The sequence below is a fragment of the Aedes albopictus genome, chromosome 3 (assembly GCF_035046485.1).
Source record: "Aedes albopictus strain Foshan chromosome 3, AalbF5, whole genome shotgun sequence".
NCBI lineage: Eukaryota > Metazoa > Arthropoda > Insecta > Diptera > Culicidae > Aedes > Aedes albopictus.
The window spans coordinates 308,968,603-308,984,469 of NC_085138.1; the positions used below are offsets into that span (position 1 = coordinate 308,968,603).

The 15,867-nt window shown below is 43.3% G+C and overlaps 1 protein-coding gene across 2 annotated transcripts in view; it reads left to right on the forward strand.

Annotated features, from left to right (window-relative positions):
• The window catches only part of LOC134284128 (uncharacterized), a 237,322-nt gene that overhangs the window by 76,302 nt on the left and 145,153 nt on the right, over positions 1-15,867 (forward strand). For both annotated transcript variants that reach the window (XM_062842436.1, XM_062842437.1), the window contains exon 2: positions 79-463. Coding sequence is in view for 1 of the 2 variants with exons in the window: in XM_062842437.1 (XP_062698421.1) it covers positions 89-463 (375 nt within the window). In the remaining variant the exon portion in view is untranslated. The remainder of the gene's footprint in view (positions 1-78; positions 464-15,867) is intronic.

The window sequence follows — 15,867 nt, forward strand, 5'->3', positions numbered from 1 at the left end:
TGATCCAATCCCAAACGCCTTTCCTGATTATAGAGCTTCAAACTGATCAATCCAATATTTATTCTCCTTCTTTTCCAGCGAAACTACAATGGTATCCACTCGTCAGATGACCGGTGCCACAACGGAGGAAACTACTCTCTACCTGTTTCGCTCTTCATCAGTCTCCACCAGTAGCAGCAACAGTAGCAGCAGCAGCACCAACCAATCCAGCCAGCAGCCTTCCTCGTCGAACCGACCCGCCACCACCGCCACCACTCAGAGCCACCACAATGGCGTCAGTGTCACAAATGCCGCCAATGCTGGCAGCAGTGGCTCCGGATTGGCAATGGTTCCGGTGGCGTTCAATCCACTCCAGCACATGCCACCGGACGAGGAAGGCCGTAACCTGCTGGAACTACCCGTCGAAATTCTCGGCCACATTTTCTCCTACGTGGGATACAAAAAAGTGTCGCAGATGCGAGTGGTAAGTGGAAATTTTGTTATTGGGGTTATCTTAAAGTGTCGTTACTTATTGGAGGTGGGGATATTCAGAGGGTCATTTCTGAAATTGTGAATATCATTGTTTTTAATTAAAATGTTAATCGATGCTTCGATGCTCAAGGTGTTAGTCTTGTACCTCGAAGTAGTACCATGCACAACATTTTGTCTGTCATAGTTAATCGCGACTATTTTCAACTGATTCAGCAACGTGCTGAGGGAGCACCGACCGCACGGAGCTATTACAAAGGGGTCTTTGAAGAGTCGCTACCAAATTTCTGACTCTGTAACAGTCAGAATTTTGGTAACGATTCTCCAAAGACCCCTTTGTACACCACTGTAACCACCGACCAATCGAAATAATGACGTTAACGTCAACGAGCAAATCTGTGCACATCGACCAACACCAACCCAACCGTCAGCAAGCGTTATTACGCGAAAAGCGTTGCGATGAAAAAAAAAGTTTATTAGATTAAGTCAATCTGATCAACGAGATATGACGTGCAAATGATTGGATAAAAATGGAAAAATCATTTCGAATAAAGTTTCATTTCCGCTTGAAACTGTCATCTGAGCTGTCCCCTGTGACGTTTTTTTTCTCCACCACCGCCCCCAATTGCCACCTCCACGCCGTGCATTTCCCTATGGCGTGGTTTGTCCCAGCAGCAGCAGCAGCAGCTCGCAAGAGGCTGCGTTGTTAGTGGACCACTACTGCGCGGGGATGATTGGATGCTGCTGCTGCTAGTGCAATCGACATCGAAAAATAAGCGAGGCGAGAGAGAAAAATATCGGTGTGCCATCGGAGTCACCAATCATGGCCTCTCGCTGTCGGTCGTCGATGAAAGTTTCGCAGCCGTGTGGTGGCTGGCAGTTTGGGTTGGTTGGACTCGGAAGAAAAAGTTAGCCATTTGAAGACGAAATGATTTTTCCATTTCCCCTCACACTTTGGATTGGATCGTTACTTCGCGATGAGAGTTGCGAGCGAGACGTGGAATTTGAAATTGAGTTCTTAATATAATTGTGCAACTGTTGGGTAATTGCAGGACGTATGGGAAAATTACCGGATGGAAATGAAAAATCTTTAAAATGATATCATAACAACAAGTTATTGAATAAATTGGATTTTTGATGAACCAGGTCGGAGGACACTTTTAACATGCATATGAGCACCTAGTGTTTTGTGTTCAAAAATTAGTGTTGAGGTCAGAGCTAAAAATAGGATTTTAAAGTCAATACCCGGGTAGAGGCGAAGAACAAATCAAGGACAAAAAAATAACAAATTTTGCCATCATATCTCATTTTATCATACACGGCTCAGTGTACCAGTTATGGCTATAGTACCTCATATTCGCCATAGTTGATTTTCAACCTTTAACGATGCAAATCATCAAGAAAAAATATGTGAACAATAGTTCACGTTCATAAAAGATGATTGCACTCATTCAAATTTCACATTTTGTTCAAATTATGATAGAAATAAATCATTTTCCTTAAAATTTCGGCTTCCTTGCACCCTATTTCGCCATAGTGGAAGTTATGGCAAATCCCATAAGGAATGCATGTAAATAGTGCGAAGTGGAACCGAAATTAAGTATGTCCATAACTGGTACAGGGTTCCTATCATTGGCACACGCCGTAATAAATAGTAAAAGTGGGTTTGGCTCAGATTTTATATTTGTCCTGTAAAGTATGAAAACAAATCTATCATAACATATCGACGACATTCGTCGGTCTTCTTCTTATATTTGTAGAAGTAGTTTTCCTTAGGTAGTGTGATAACTGGTACAGGCACCCTAATGTTATTTATGAATAACACTAAATAAATCGCTAAGAACAAAAAATATTATCATTGCAAAATTTGTTATTTCTGAGTTATTATTGAATAACAATAAATAACTGAATAATAACAAAATATGCAATCATAGCAAAATAAGTTATTCTGAGCATCCTAAGTAAAATAACATCCTAATTAATTGCATATTTTGCAATCATAACTTGTTTTGTTATTGATGAGTTATTTAGTATTTATTTTATTTTAAACTAGCAGTCCCGGCAAACGTCGTCCTGCCTGCCTACTCTGTTTTTTGACATCCGGTTCCTTGAAGAAATGCCCCTCAAAATGGATTTTCAGATTTTCCCGATTTTATTGCTTTCCCGGTCGATTTTCTCAATTATTTTTTCGTACGAACACGTCGGAGCCCTGCACGAATGCAACACTGTAAGAATGGTGTCGATCCGTGGACCCGTTCCTGAGCCTTTTCGTGACATACAAACACCATTCCATTTTTATTTATATAGATAGTATATTGATAAAGAGCAAATTTTGTTATTGGTTTGTTAGGAACAAGTGCTAAAAGAACAAAAAATAATAACTCACTTTGTTCCAGAAAAAAGTAAATATTAACTTATTTTGTTGTTATAAGATCAAACCAAGGACAAAACATTTCAGAACTTACAATACATTTTTTTTCCAATCACAAGAACACAATTTACAATTATGAAGATCTTATTTGAAATAACTTATTTTGTTCTTACTTTCTTCTCAATAACTCGATAATAACTTATTCAGTTATTCTCCATTTTGAAATATTTTGTCCTTGGTTTGTTATTATTGAGTTATTAGTTAGTTATTATTGAGTTATTTTCCGGTACAAAGTCAGTTATTATTTTGGTTCTTATTCCCAACAAACCAATAACAAATTTTGCCATTCAGCCATTCCTTTTTAATGGCAAAATTTGATCGTCGTTAGTTATTTTCTTCTATCCGGGTATTCAGTGCTTAGGCATAACCAAATTTACTATATAACTATTATTTTTTACTTCTTCTTCTTTTTGTCATAACATCTCTACTAAAACACAGCTGTCTCGCAGTCTCTAATTATTGTGGTCTACAGAAGACAGTAGACGGCAGCCGAAGTGAAATCGTTTAGTGAAGCTTGAATTATAACCTATAGCTATTGCTGTCAACGAATAAAAATGAGCCATCATCTAATAGTCAAAATCGTCAAATATGTCATAACTCATACTGTTCGAATTTTCTCTGTTTCCGCTTCAATATCTCAAAAGTTCTTAGCCGAAAACATCTCTAGCATTGATGGAAGCGGTTTCGCCAGTAACGGAAATCACGCTTATCACAACAGTAAGTACAATTCCTAAGGAATCTCTGAAGAAATTAAAAGAAGAATCCCTGGAAAAATATTTAAATCTATGTGGAAAAAATCCTAGAGGAATCTCTGGAGACATGCGAAATTTCAGTAGAAATGCCTGAAGAAATTACCCAAAGAATTAGAGGTCGAAACTCTACAACGATTACTGAAGCAATTGCGTAAGATTCTGTAGAAACCTCTCCAGGAGTTTCCGTATAAATCTCTTGAGTACTTTTTTTTAAGGAAACTGTTGCCATCTCCAAATACATCCCTGGAGGCATCCCTAGAGGAATTCCCAGGAGGATTATGGAGGAATTTCTATTGAATTGAAATAATCTGCGGAGGAATCCCTGAAACGTTCTGAAGCAATTCCAGCAGAAATAACTTCTAGCATGAATTCCAGAGAATTCCCAGTAAGAATTTATAGAGGAATTTTGGAAGAAATTACCAGAGAAATTCCTGAAACAATACCAAGATATTCACCTGTAGGAGTACCCAAAAGAAATCCCCGAAAATCTGTAGAGGAAGTCCAATATGAAAATATATAAAAGTATCCTGCAGAAATTCCCAGAGGAATTTCTGGATAAATTGTATGAGTAATTCTTGGAGAAAGAACTGAAGACATCCATAGATTTTTTTTTTCAAAATTCCTTAGAGAGAGCTCCAGAGAAATCCCTGACTGAATCCCCGGTAGAATCTCTGGAAAATCCCAGCTTAATTTCTGGAGCAATTCTAAAACCAATTCTTGAAAGAATCCCTAGGAAAATGTATAGCTTCGTTCCTGGATAAACCCACGGAGTGATTCTAGGAAGAATTATTTGAGAAATCCTCTCAGCAACCTTTGCATACATGCATAGTGAAGCTTCTGTAGAAATTCCTGGGAAAAAGTACTGCAGAGATACCAGTAAGAATTTCATAAGGTATCCCAAGAAAAACTTCTGGAAGTATCACAGGCGGAATTTCGGAATATTTCTTAGGGAAATATCTTAAGGGATTCTTATGAAATCTCTGGAAGAATTCCTGCAAGAAGTCTCGGAGGAATTCTTGGAGAAACACCAGAAAAAAAATCTGAAAGAATCGTAAAAGAAATTCCTGGAGGAGTCTGGAGAAATTCCAGCTGGAGTTCTTGAAAGCATTCTTAGGAAAATCCCTAAATAAATAATTCCAAGTAAAATTATTGGAGAAATTCGAATTCCTGAAGAGTTTCCAATAAAAATTCTTGGAGAAAGAGGATTTTATGATGGAATCTCTGGAAAGAATCTCCGAAGGAAATTTTCCAAATTCCTGGAAGAGTCCTGGCAGCAGTTACTGAAGCAATCCAAGCAGAAAAGCTATAGCATAAATTTCAGCATAAATTTCTGGACTTATGAAGGCACCTCTGGAAAGGAAAAGCAAATTTAGCATTTACCTAGAATAAGTTATTTCTACCTCAGTGTTTAGGGATGACTTATTCATAATCACATCAACAAGCAACGATTGATGTTTGTTTTGTTTCCAGAGGATAATTCTTGCAGAAATTTGAAACGATATTGGTTTAAAAAGCTACAGAGGGTTAAGCGCTAAAGGAACAAAAAACATTTCAGCCCGCAAAATATACAAAGATAGACGAGATTTTATCATTCATTTCGTTTATTTAGTTCAACATCAAATTCAACAATTTGCCGCCATAATACTCGATTTGCAACTGCAGCTCTCCAACGTTGGTCACGCCCAACGATCGCCAGGTCACGCCTGGTCCGCCCATCATCCTCTCTGCGCTCCACGCCTTCTTGTACCAACCGGATGGTCAGCAAACACCAACTTTGCAGGATTGTTGTCCTGCATTCTTGCAACATGCCCTGCCCACCGTATCTAGCTCTATCCACTTTCTGGATGCTGGGTTCACCGTAGAGTGCAGCGAGCTCGTGGTTCATCCTTCTCCACCACACACCGTTCTCCAGCACATCGCCGAAGATCGTCCTGAGCACGCGTCGCTCGAAAACTCCAAGTGCTTGAAGGGGTTCCTCGAGCATCGTCCATGTCTCGTGTCCGTAGAGAACCACCGGTCTTATTAGCGTCTTGTACATGGTACATTTGGTGCGTGGGTGAATCTTTTTTGACCGCAGTTTCTTATGGAGCCCGTAGTAGGCACGACTTCCACTGATGATGCGCCTTCGTATATCACGGCTCACGTTATTGTCAGCCGTTAGCAAGGAAACGAGGTAGACGAATTCTTCTACCATCTCGAAAGTATCCCCCCGTCTATCGTAACATTGCTGCCAAGGCTTGCCCTGTCTCGCTCAGTTCCACCTACCAGCATGTACTTTGTTTTAGCCGCATTCACCACCAATCCGACCTTTGCTGCTTCACGTTTCAGGCGGGTGTACAGTTCTGCCACCGTTCCAAATGTTCTAGCAATAATATCCATGTCATCCGCAAAACAGACAAATTGGTCGGATTTCGTGAAGATCATACCCCGGCTGTTGAGCCCGGGTCGTCGCATAACACCTTTCAGGGCGATGTTGAATAGTGGAAAGTTCATCACTTTGTCGAAGTCCCCGTCGAGATTCGAATGAACTGGATACTTCACCCGAAATCCTTACGCTGTTCTGCACACCGTCCATCGTTGCTCTTATCAGTCTGGTAAGCTTCCGGAGAAAGCTGTTCTCGACCATGATTTTCCATAGCTCTGTGCGGACGATACTGTCGTATGCCGCCTTGAAGTCGATAAACAGGTGGTGCGTTGGGACCTGGTATTCACGGCATTTCTGGAAGATTTGCCGTACTGTGAAGATCTGGTCCGTTGTCGACCGGCCGTCGATGAAACCGGCTTGGTAACTTCCCACGAACTCATTTACTTTAGGTGAACTACGACGGAAGATAATCTGGGATAGCACTTTGTAGGCGGCATTCAAAATGGTGATCGCTCGAAAGTTCTCACACATTAACTTGTCACCTTTCTTGTGGATGGGACAGATTATCGCTTCCTTCCACTCCTCCGGTAGCTGTTCGGTTTCCCAGATCTTGACTACTAACTGGTGCAGACAGGTGGCCAACTTTTCCGGGCCCACCTTCATGAGTTCTGCTGCGATACCGTCCTTATCAGCCGCTTTGTTGTTTTGGAGCTGGTGGATGACATCCTTAACTTCCCTCAGCGTGGGAGTTGGTTCGTTCCCGTCCTCTGCTGTACCAACATAGCCATTTCCTCCGCTGCGTTGATCCCCCGTGCCTACATTGTCATAACCATTCAGGTGCTCGTCGAAGTGCTGCTTCCACCTTTCGATCACCTTACGTTTGTCCGTCAGGAGGCTCCCGTCCTTATCCCTGCAGATTTCGGCTTGCGGCACGTAGCCTTTGCGGGATGCGTAGAGCTTCTGGTAGAACTTATGTGTTTCTTGGGAACGCCACAGCAGTTCCATTTCCTCGCACTCCGCTTCTTCCAGGTGGCGCTTTTTCTCCCGGAAGGGACGAGTCTGCTGCTTCCGCTTCTGTCTGTATCGCTCCACATTCTGTCAGGTTCCATACTGCAGCATTACCGCCCGCGCTGTGTCCTTCTCCTCCAGAACCGCTCTGCACTCCTCTTCGAACCAATCATTTCGTCCACTCCGTTCTACGTACCCGATAGTGCTCTCGGCTGCGTTGTTGATGGCTGCTTTGACTGTACTCCAGCAGTTCTCTAGAGGGGCCACATCGAGCACACAATCGTCCGGCAGCGCTGCCTCGCGATTCTGCGCGTATGCGATAGCGACATCCGGTTACTTCAGTCGCTCTAGATCGTACCGAGGCGGCCGTCGGTACTGTACAGGTAGTGATCAGAGTCGATTCTAGCGCCACGATAGGTCCTGACGTCGATAATGTCGAAGAAGTGCCGTCCATCAATCAGAACGTGGTCGATTAAGAATCGGCCCTTGATCCTCAACCTGCAAGCACATTCTTTCGTCGATCGGCCATCAACCGATCACGCGCCTCTGCATGTCGCCCATGACTATAAAAGCTGTTCCCAGCTCACGTGTGTTGCGGCAACTCTGGTAGATGGTATGATTACCTCTAAACGTTCGCACCATAGATCCTGTCCAACACACCTCCTGCAGCACTACGATTCCGAACCCGCGGTCTTTCAGTATATCGGCGAGTATGCGGGTGCTCCCGATGAAGTTGAGAGATCTGCAGTTCCACGTACCGAGCTACCAATCGCAAGTCCCTTTTCGTCGCTGTGGTCGTTGCCATTGGTATCGGTTCGCTTTCTTCTCTTGTTGATTTTTCGTTGCTAGTCTTTTTACGGCTGGTTCGCAGGGCCTGACACCAACCCACTAACCCAGGGAGCTGGGCTTACCTTTCCGGAAGCTATGGATTCTGCATTGGCATTTCCTCCACCTACAGTGCTAAATAGCTAAGCTCAAGCGCCAATCTTCAACAGGGGTGGTGTTTTTAATGGGCACTATCGTACAGGTCGAACGTTGGAAACGCTCGGAAAACGTCTAGAGAAGATCTTCCTTAACAGGCTGATCGAGTGTGCTGAAAGTGAGAGAGGGCTGTCCACGACGCAGTTCGGCTTCCGCAAGGGAAAATCGACGGTGGATGCAATTCGGACTGTCGATGAGAAAGCGAAGAAGCCATCCTTGCAAAAACGGAGAGGAAATCGCTACTGTGCCAGTTTGGAAGTTATCGCCGTAGCCCTGCATATGTAATATGAGGGTCCTCGACTATCTGTGTAGAATTAGGGCAGTTCAGTTCAGATGCTTGTGTTGGAGTCAATCGACACCGGCAAAAGATGGATCCATATAGCCGAGGCGGTAAACGCACGGGTATTCAGCATGACCATGCTGAGGGTGACGGGTTCGATTCCCGGTCGGTCCAGGATCTTTTCGTTAAGGAAATTTCCTTGATTTCCTTGGGCATAGAGTATCTTCGTGCCTGCCACACGATATACACATGCAAAATGGTCATTGGCAGAGGAAGCTCTCAGTTAATAACTGTGGAAGTGCTCATAGAACACTAAGCTGAGTAGCAGGCTTTGTCCCAGTGAGGACGTTACGCCAAGAAGAAGAAGAAGAAAAGATGGATCTGGGTCCTGGACTGTGTAGCGGAACTGGTGTCATGGTTCTAAAGCATATGACTATCACGCCGAGCGAGGACCTGGAATTGAATCACACTGCCGAAAAATTCACACAATGTGAGTTCTTCTCACGCAATCCGAGATATTGAATTCCTACCACAATTTATACAATCTCTAAACTGCACCAACTTCGCGGAAATCGAAAAATATGGGTAACTTCAATGCTGCTCCAGCTGAACCATAACTTCTAATCGCACGATCCGAAATGGGAATTCAAAGAACGGCACAAAAACATGCATTCTTCTGTGGATGCCCACTGCCCAGGTAGTACCGCATCCTAGCTACGCGCGAACCGAACACCACCGAAGGATGGGTCCACCACCGCGCAAAGTCAATTTAGGAATGTAATATTGCTTTGAGCAATGGAACACGATTTATTCATCTTATCTCACTACCGGTTGTTAGGTACCGGGCACTGCGCGAACGTGATATTGCCGTAGAAATTAATGATAGACATAAATTAGACAGCTTGTACGCGGGCACACGGTCGGTCGGTCGTCCGTCGATCGAATTCACCCCGTGCGCGGTTCCGAACGTTCTATTTAGCAGCAGCGGCAGCTCAGCAGCATGTTGTTCGGAATCGCAGAAGAAAAACCTCACGACGCGAGTACCATTCAAATGGACCGATAAGCATACCACCGACTGCCGCCATACCGTGCTAAAAGAAGAAACGGATTGTGGATTCTGCGGAATTGGCTGCTGATGCTGGACGTCCGGGATTGTGTTAGCTGCACCCGCGCATTGTATGCCAATTTGAATTTGTAATCGAATGGATATTTGTAATTTGATTGCGCGCACGATCGGATTTGCAGTTTTCGTGCAAGGGCACCCCCATTAGTGTGGGATTGTGGTTAAGGTTTGTTGCTGGTATTTTGTTGAAGAAATCAGAATTCCTGGAAGAATTGCTTAGCAGCTTGGTACACGATTTATAAAAGTTCATTTCAAAATCTAAAATTATCTTCGACGTGCATCTGATATAATTCTTCTTCTTGGCGTAACGTCCCACCTGCAACAAAGCCTGCTTCTCAGCTCAGTGTTCTATGAGCACTTCCACAGTTATTAATTGAAAGCTTTCTCTGCCAACGAGTGTTTTGCATGTGCATATCGTGTCGCAGACACGAAAATACTCTATGCTCAAGGAAGTCAAAGAAATAGTACGAAAAAATCCTGGACTGACCGGGTCCCACGTTTTTACAGTTGTGGTAATAGGGGCCCTGACGTTAGCTCCCTAATATATTTTCAAGTATTAACAATCGAAAGAATTTGTTATCTGGCTAGCATAAAACTACACTGAGATAAAACATGGTTCGATCCATCGAATCTACGCCCAATGAAGTACCCTTCTTCACTGGACCTGGTCCTGTGACAATAGCTTCCAGTCAAATGCTCTTCAAACGCAAACCGCAACCATCTTGTATCCGGCCTTTTTAATATTAGAGCAATTTTAACGGTGCGTTTCTAAACACCGTTTGGCAACCCTCCATCATTGCAGCAAACTTTACCGGTCGCTGCTAGATGCGCTATCAAAGTAGTACCTAGCGCTATGGGTGGGTGACCAAATATAGCAGCGCGACAGTTGCGTTGCTAAAAATGCTATGGAATATGACAGCCCTCCCGATACGAATCAAGGCAACTAATTTGATAGCTATCGGTGTGGAAAAGGGTGGCCAACTCAAAATGTTAGCGCTGCTTGGGTTGCTCGAATAGTAGCCGCCGTTAAGGGTGCTCTTAAATTCAGCTGTCGCTCTTCCGGCATCGCTGCGGCTTGACCAGCCCAACTCAGTCTACCGTGTTTTGTTAGATTGACAATATCCTTATTTTCATACACTTGGTATAGGTCGTGATTCGCAATATGCCGTTGTCATGTTTTGCAGCACCGCGCGTTGAAAGACACCAAACGCTCTCCGGTTCCGTTTGATGTTTTTGTACGTTCAAGACCCGTGGCCACATAGAGCAAGGAATGATTAGTATATTATGCAACGCGAACTTTTTCTCCATCTGCGAGACTGCAGCTTTTTAAAGAAGCTGGAGAGAGTCCTTTTTGCAGCTGCAAAATGCTTTGCCACCTCTCGGGTAACATCATTATGGCCAGAGTTCCAAGGATCACAGTAGAAGAATACTGTTTCAAAATGTTCACCACTTATCACCATTTCGTTACCAACATTGCTGTTGGGCTCATGCTGTCTACCAGCGATCATGTAAAGGAAGGACTCGATTATCCGGAGTCAAGCTCTGATGCTTTTCAAAACTATATCTGGGGAACGGAATGCTCTATCGAGCTGAATTTTTGACATTTTATCAAATCAACATTGATTATTAATAGTCAAAATTTTAGCTTTTTACAGCATTCCGTTTTCGAGATATTATTTTGGGAAGCGGCAGAATCCGACTCCGGATAATCGAGTGTGACCTATACTTTATCTTGCTGGTGTAGATTGTAATACCAATTCTTGCATTCTCTCTTTTAAACGGAACGAATGCCGCAAAACCTAGGAGCATGTGCGACCGTGTGACGATGGTACCACCTCTTTGCGTGCTAGCTCTCCTATATTGACTCCTTCAGCTGTATTGAGCAACAAGTTCGACAGCGTACTACCCTGCTTCCACCCGTCAAAGGTAACGAAGAACGTCTAAATTTCATCCGTAACACTTGATAACGGTCCATCAAAATAGATGATGGGTCTGCAAGTATACCCAAAATGTATCTAGTCGCATAGCAAACATTTGAACCACTATTCATAGGCCCTCACAACAACTAGCTTTGTATTTGTCAAGGACTCCTCCGAAAAAACACGTATTAGCCGTATTGAAATGTGTGACGTCGTGGTCGTGCGGCTAGTGCCACCGAGCATTTAGTCGCATCATGCTGGAGAGTGTGGGTTCAATTCCCACCGCATTGAGGAATGTTATTCATAAGCAATTAGCACTCTACTGGTCGGTTTACCTTTTTTATAATAATGACAAATGAGGTCAGCCAGCTAGCAGGTAGTGCTTCTTCTTCTCATATCTCACAACCGTGATTGAAACTTTTCAAAGGATCAGCCGGAAGTTGATCCTTTTCAGCAGCCTTACTATGCTTCTCGAAAGCTTTTTTTAAAACCATCTAGTAGTGGGAGCCCTACAGCTTGGGCATCGTCACTGATGCTTAATCTGTTCATCAGCGCGCTAATGTTCTCTACATTTTAACAAAGTCGCGAAGTGTTCTTTCCATCTGGCAGGTACCATAGTTTTACTGCCGTCCTACGCATAATTGTCCCATGTCATATGGGACAATTATGCGTAGAACGGCAGTTTAATTGTCAGCAAGTTACCTACACGGTCATGACGTGGGGTTGCGTTGTTTTCCTCTGCACGTCATTGACAGTTTCGTAAAATTTTCGCATATTGTTTTGTTCCATACTGATTTGAGTCTCAGTAATGACACTATTCATACTGCTCACTTCCTTGTACGGCTTTCTGTACAGCCGGGTACCCAGACAGACACTACTATCCGGCTTCCGGCAACGTTCTTGTCATCCGTCTGCTAAGAGGTGCACTCCTGGACTACCCTACCATTTCAGAGTCATCCCTGGGCAGTGCTTATCACTTCACTGTACCTATTGCTACGTGGATTAACTTCCCACAGGTAGTTGAGGTCGTCATCTAAGTTGAATTCGCTTGGATTGAATGCTCATCAACCTTTTTTTTTTTCTTCTCAACCATAGGGGGATAATCTGCGCAACAGACACCCTACCAGAAGGTCAGGGTAGTGTAGGTCTGACAGGCCGTCTTCTTCAACAAAAGTAAAATCCAGGACTACTCTCTCCTCGTACCCACTAAACCATTCCTATGATCGCCAAACCCTACGTCTCTCCAGAACCACCAAGAAGGTATTGCTTCAGAGAGGGGCTAGTGCACATCGCACCCACAAGGTTAGCTGCGTAGCCTGCAGCAACGAACATCGATGACTCGCTTTGGAGAGTCCATCACGGTAGCATACTGGCGCTTAGCCAGTTTCCCGAGTGGTCCTCGTCATCAACCTTCTGGCGGTACTCATATGACATACCTGCTGAGAAGCGCTGGATATTGCAACGCAACGGTCGCTGAGTCCTTTGTGATCAGAGTTGATATTTGGTCCTCAATACCATCTGAGAAGTGCTCGTCGTCCACCAGGACATGGTACGTTTAGTTGCAAGTTGTTTTGCTTGGGTGCATCCAGCCTGTGCTAACGAATGTCTTTGCATGTTGCTGATTCTTGATCTTCATGAAATTGATTCTATGTTGGGCCTTATAGTCTCCGCTATGGTAGATGATGTACTTGATACACTATCCTAACTTCAAATTCTCTAGATCTTGACCATTGCACTTCCTGAATCGCACCCTCGCTAGCTCCAACCGTCTGCAGTTTATGAACCGTAAGTGCAAAGTTTCTCCACTTACAATAAGATGTTAGAGTCAATATGACCCAGAAGCATGTTACTTGCTTACACGCTTTAGAAGTTCGACCAGGATCATGTTATTCCAGCCGTTCGGCCTTATTGTTTTTACATCCAGAATTTGTAATTCCTCTATTTGGGCTTAATCAGCTATGTAAACTCGTTAACGCACAAGGTGTTCCACAATTTAAATCTTTAAACCAATTTGGTACCATTAAACCCCAAAGACTTCCATGGTATAGTTCCTAAAAATTCTTCAATGTAGGTCCTCAAGATCAAATAAATTCCTCAAGTTCAATTTCTTCACTACTTTATTGCTATCGTTGCATTCTGGTCCGTATAGATATCTGAGCAAATCTCAAGAGGAATTCCGGAAATAATTCTGGAGGAATCGCTGAAAAAATCTCGGGAGCAATCCCTGATGAAATCCAAGGACAAATTCCTAAAGGAAATCTGGGAAGAATCAATGAAGGAGTCTTCATTACGTCTTTCTGAATAAACGTCTATTTATTTAAACAATTTCTCTTGTTTTCCTCTTACGTTCCTGCTCTTATTTGCTCTAATTCAATCCCTGAAGGAATCCCGGAAGAAACCCCAGACGCAGGAATCCCTGGAGTACTCTCTGAAAGAATATCAAGAGCTATCCCGCAGATAATCCTGTAGTAAGCTCTGAAAAAAAAAATCTCAATAGAAATCCCGGAAAAAACCAGGAGGAATCCCTGATAGATTCTCGGGAGAGATTCCTGAAGAAATCTTGGAGTTAGTTTCTAAATGAAATTCGGGAAGAATCAATTATTCCTTCATTGAAAAATTTCTCAAGAAAGATACCCTGAAATAATTCAGGAGAAATCATCGGCGGAAAAATACCGGAAAGAATCGTGGAAAAAATCCCGTTAGAAAATTGTGAAGGGATTCATAGGGAAATCTATAAACAAGTTTCGTAAAGAATCCCGAGATAGTCCGAGAGTAGCCCCCAAAGGAACCCCAAAAAAAATTCTGGATGAATTCCCTAAAACTTGTGCAATGTCGGGAAAAGTCTGCGAAAGAATTTTACGGAAGAAATTTCGGGAGAAATACTGCTGGAATGTCATAAAATATCCCTGAAAGAATCCCATGAGGAAATTCCAATTGAATTCTAGACATAATTCCTGGAGGACAACATTTTGGCGGAATCCATAGGAGATATCTTCAACGGAAATCTTGGCAGGATCTCTAAAGGATGTAACGATGGTTTAGTTCCCTATGTCTATGCGCCACCTATGAACAATCCGAGGTACCTATGATTCAAAAAGGCATGAAGCAAATTATAACATTTAAAACTTGTGCAGGTCTTCATTTAGGCGCATCAGCTTGCTGCTCGAATTCCTATGAAAATGGAAAATTCCGTCCAGAAATTGCGCAGTAGAGAAAAATTTGAACTGATTAAAGAGCTAAATTCTCAATAATCCATTTTCCAATCCGCGTATACTTTGTAAGCTCTCAGTACATGATCGTATGGGAAATTGCGTCGTAAGCTGAAATAACTAATCAATCCAGACGCGATCGACCATCATTTCAGTAACAAATTTTGAAAACGACGTATAATCAATGGTGTAGCATTGATTATACGTCGTTCTCAAAATTTGTTACTGATTTCTGGTGGAGTTCTCAACTAGTAAAGTTCATAAAAATCAAAAGTGGTGAATATTACTCTATCGATATTTTTATCGATAAGTCTAGCAGTTTTAAAATTAAACTCGAAGTATGAACGCGAATTGGATTAGAATTTAAAAAGTGAATTAATATGAAATATCTCCTAGTTCTTTTTTTGAGTTCTATTAGATTTTTTCTAGTGAAAAGGATCAAAGTCTACACTGTGCCTTTGTGTAAGACTTAAATAAGGTAAGCTTTTATTCGACCTACTAGTGAAGATTAGTGATTGAATACCACGTTGTTTAGGCCAAGCCCAACCAACGAGGGCGGTTAGTGTGGGCCGCGTCGGACTAGTGTTGGCCAGTTCCTGTCCGCATCGGCCATCGTGAGTCATTTTTGGATCCGTTTCGCGCCGGTTAAGAGTCGGTCTGAAGTTCGTCTGTGAAGACCGAGGACGTTGGGAGACCAAACACATCGTTCGACCACGTGGGCAACCGTGAAACTGGACTCAGGCCTCCAGGACGCCCTTCGAGCCACCGCCAAACTACGTTTGGACAGTTTTTCGAACTGTTCGATCAGAAGTCGAGTCCCACAAGCAAGGTGCTTGAGTGTCCATTTCTGGTAAGTCGCCGAATCGGAATCCCGTCTAGCCAAGCCTGTGCGATAAGAGCCTCGTCAACTGGCTCGGTACTCCACCGTTTCCGGGGACATCTCTACCCCGACGAATTCGCACACCCGGGACTGATTCGACCTTCGGAATCCGCCTCGCACCTCAGAATCGGTACCGTAAACTGGGGTGTAGTTGATCAGTGGGGTGAACCTGATTACTCAATTACCCACGGATATGGACTTTCAAGGAAGTTACCATTCCATTTTAATGTTACGGCATTGGCATGCGAATGGTTAAAATATAATTGTTGCTTGCTTGAAAGTCTATATCCGCGGATAATTGAGTGATCAGGTTCACCCCACTGATCAACTACACCCCAGTTTACGGTACTCGACGTGGGATTAGCTGTGGTGAGTAGACTGCCAGCTCGTAGCTACGTTGGACTTCGAGGGACCTAGGCCCGCCGAACAAGGTCAGACCTTTTTTATTGTG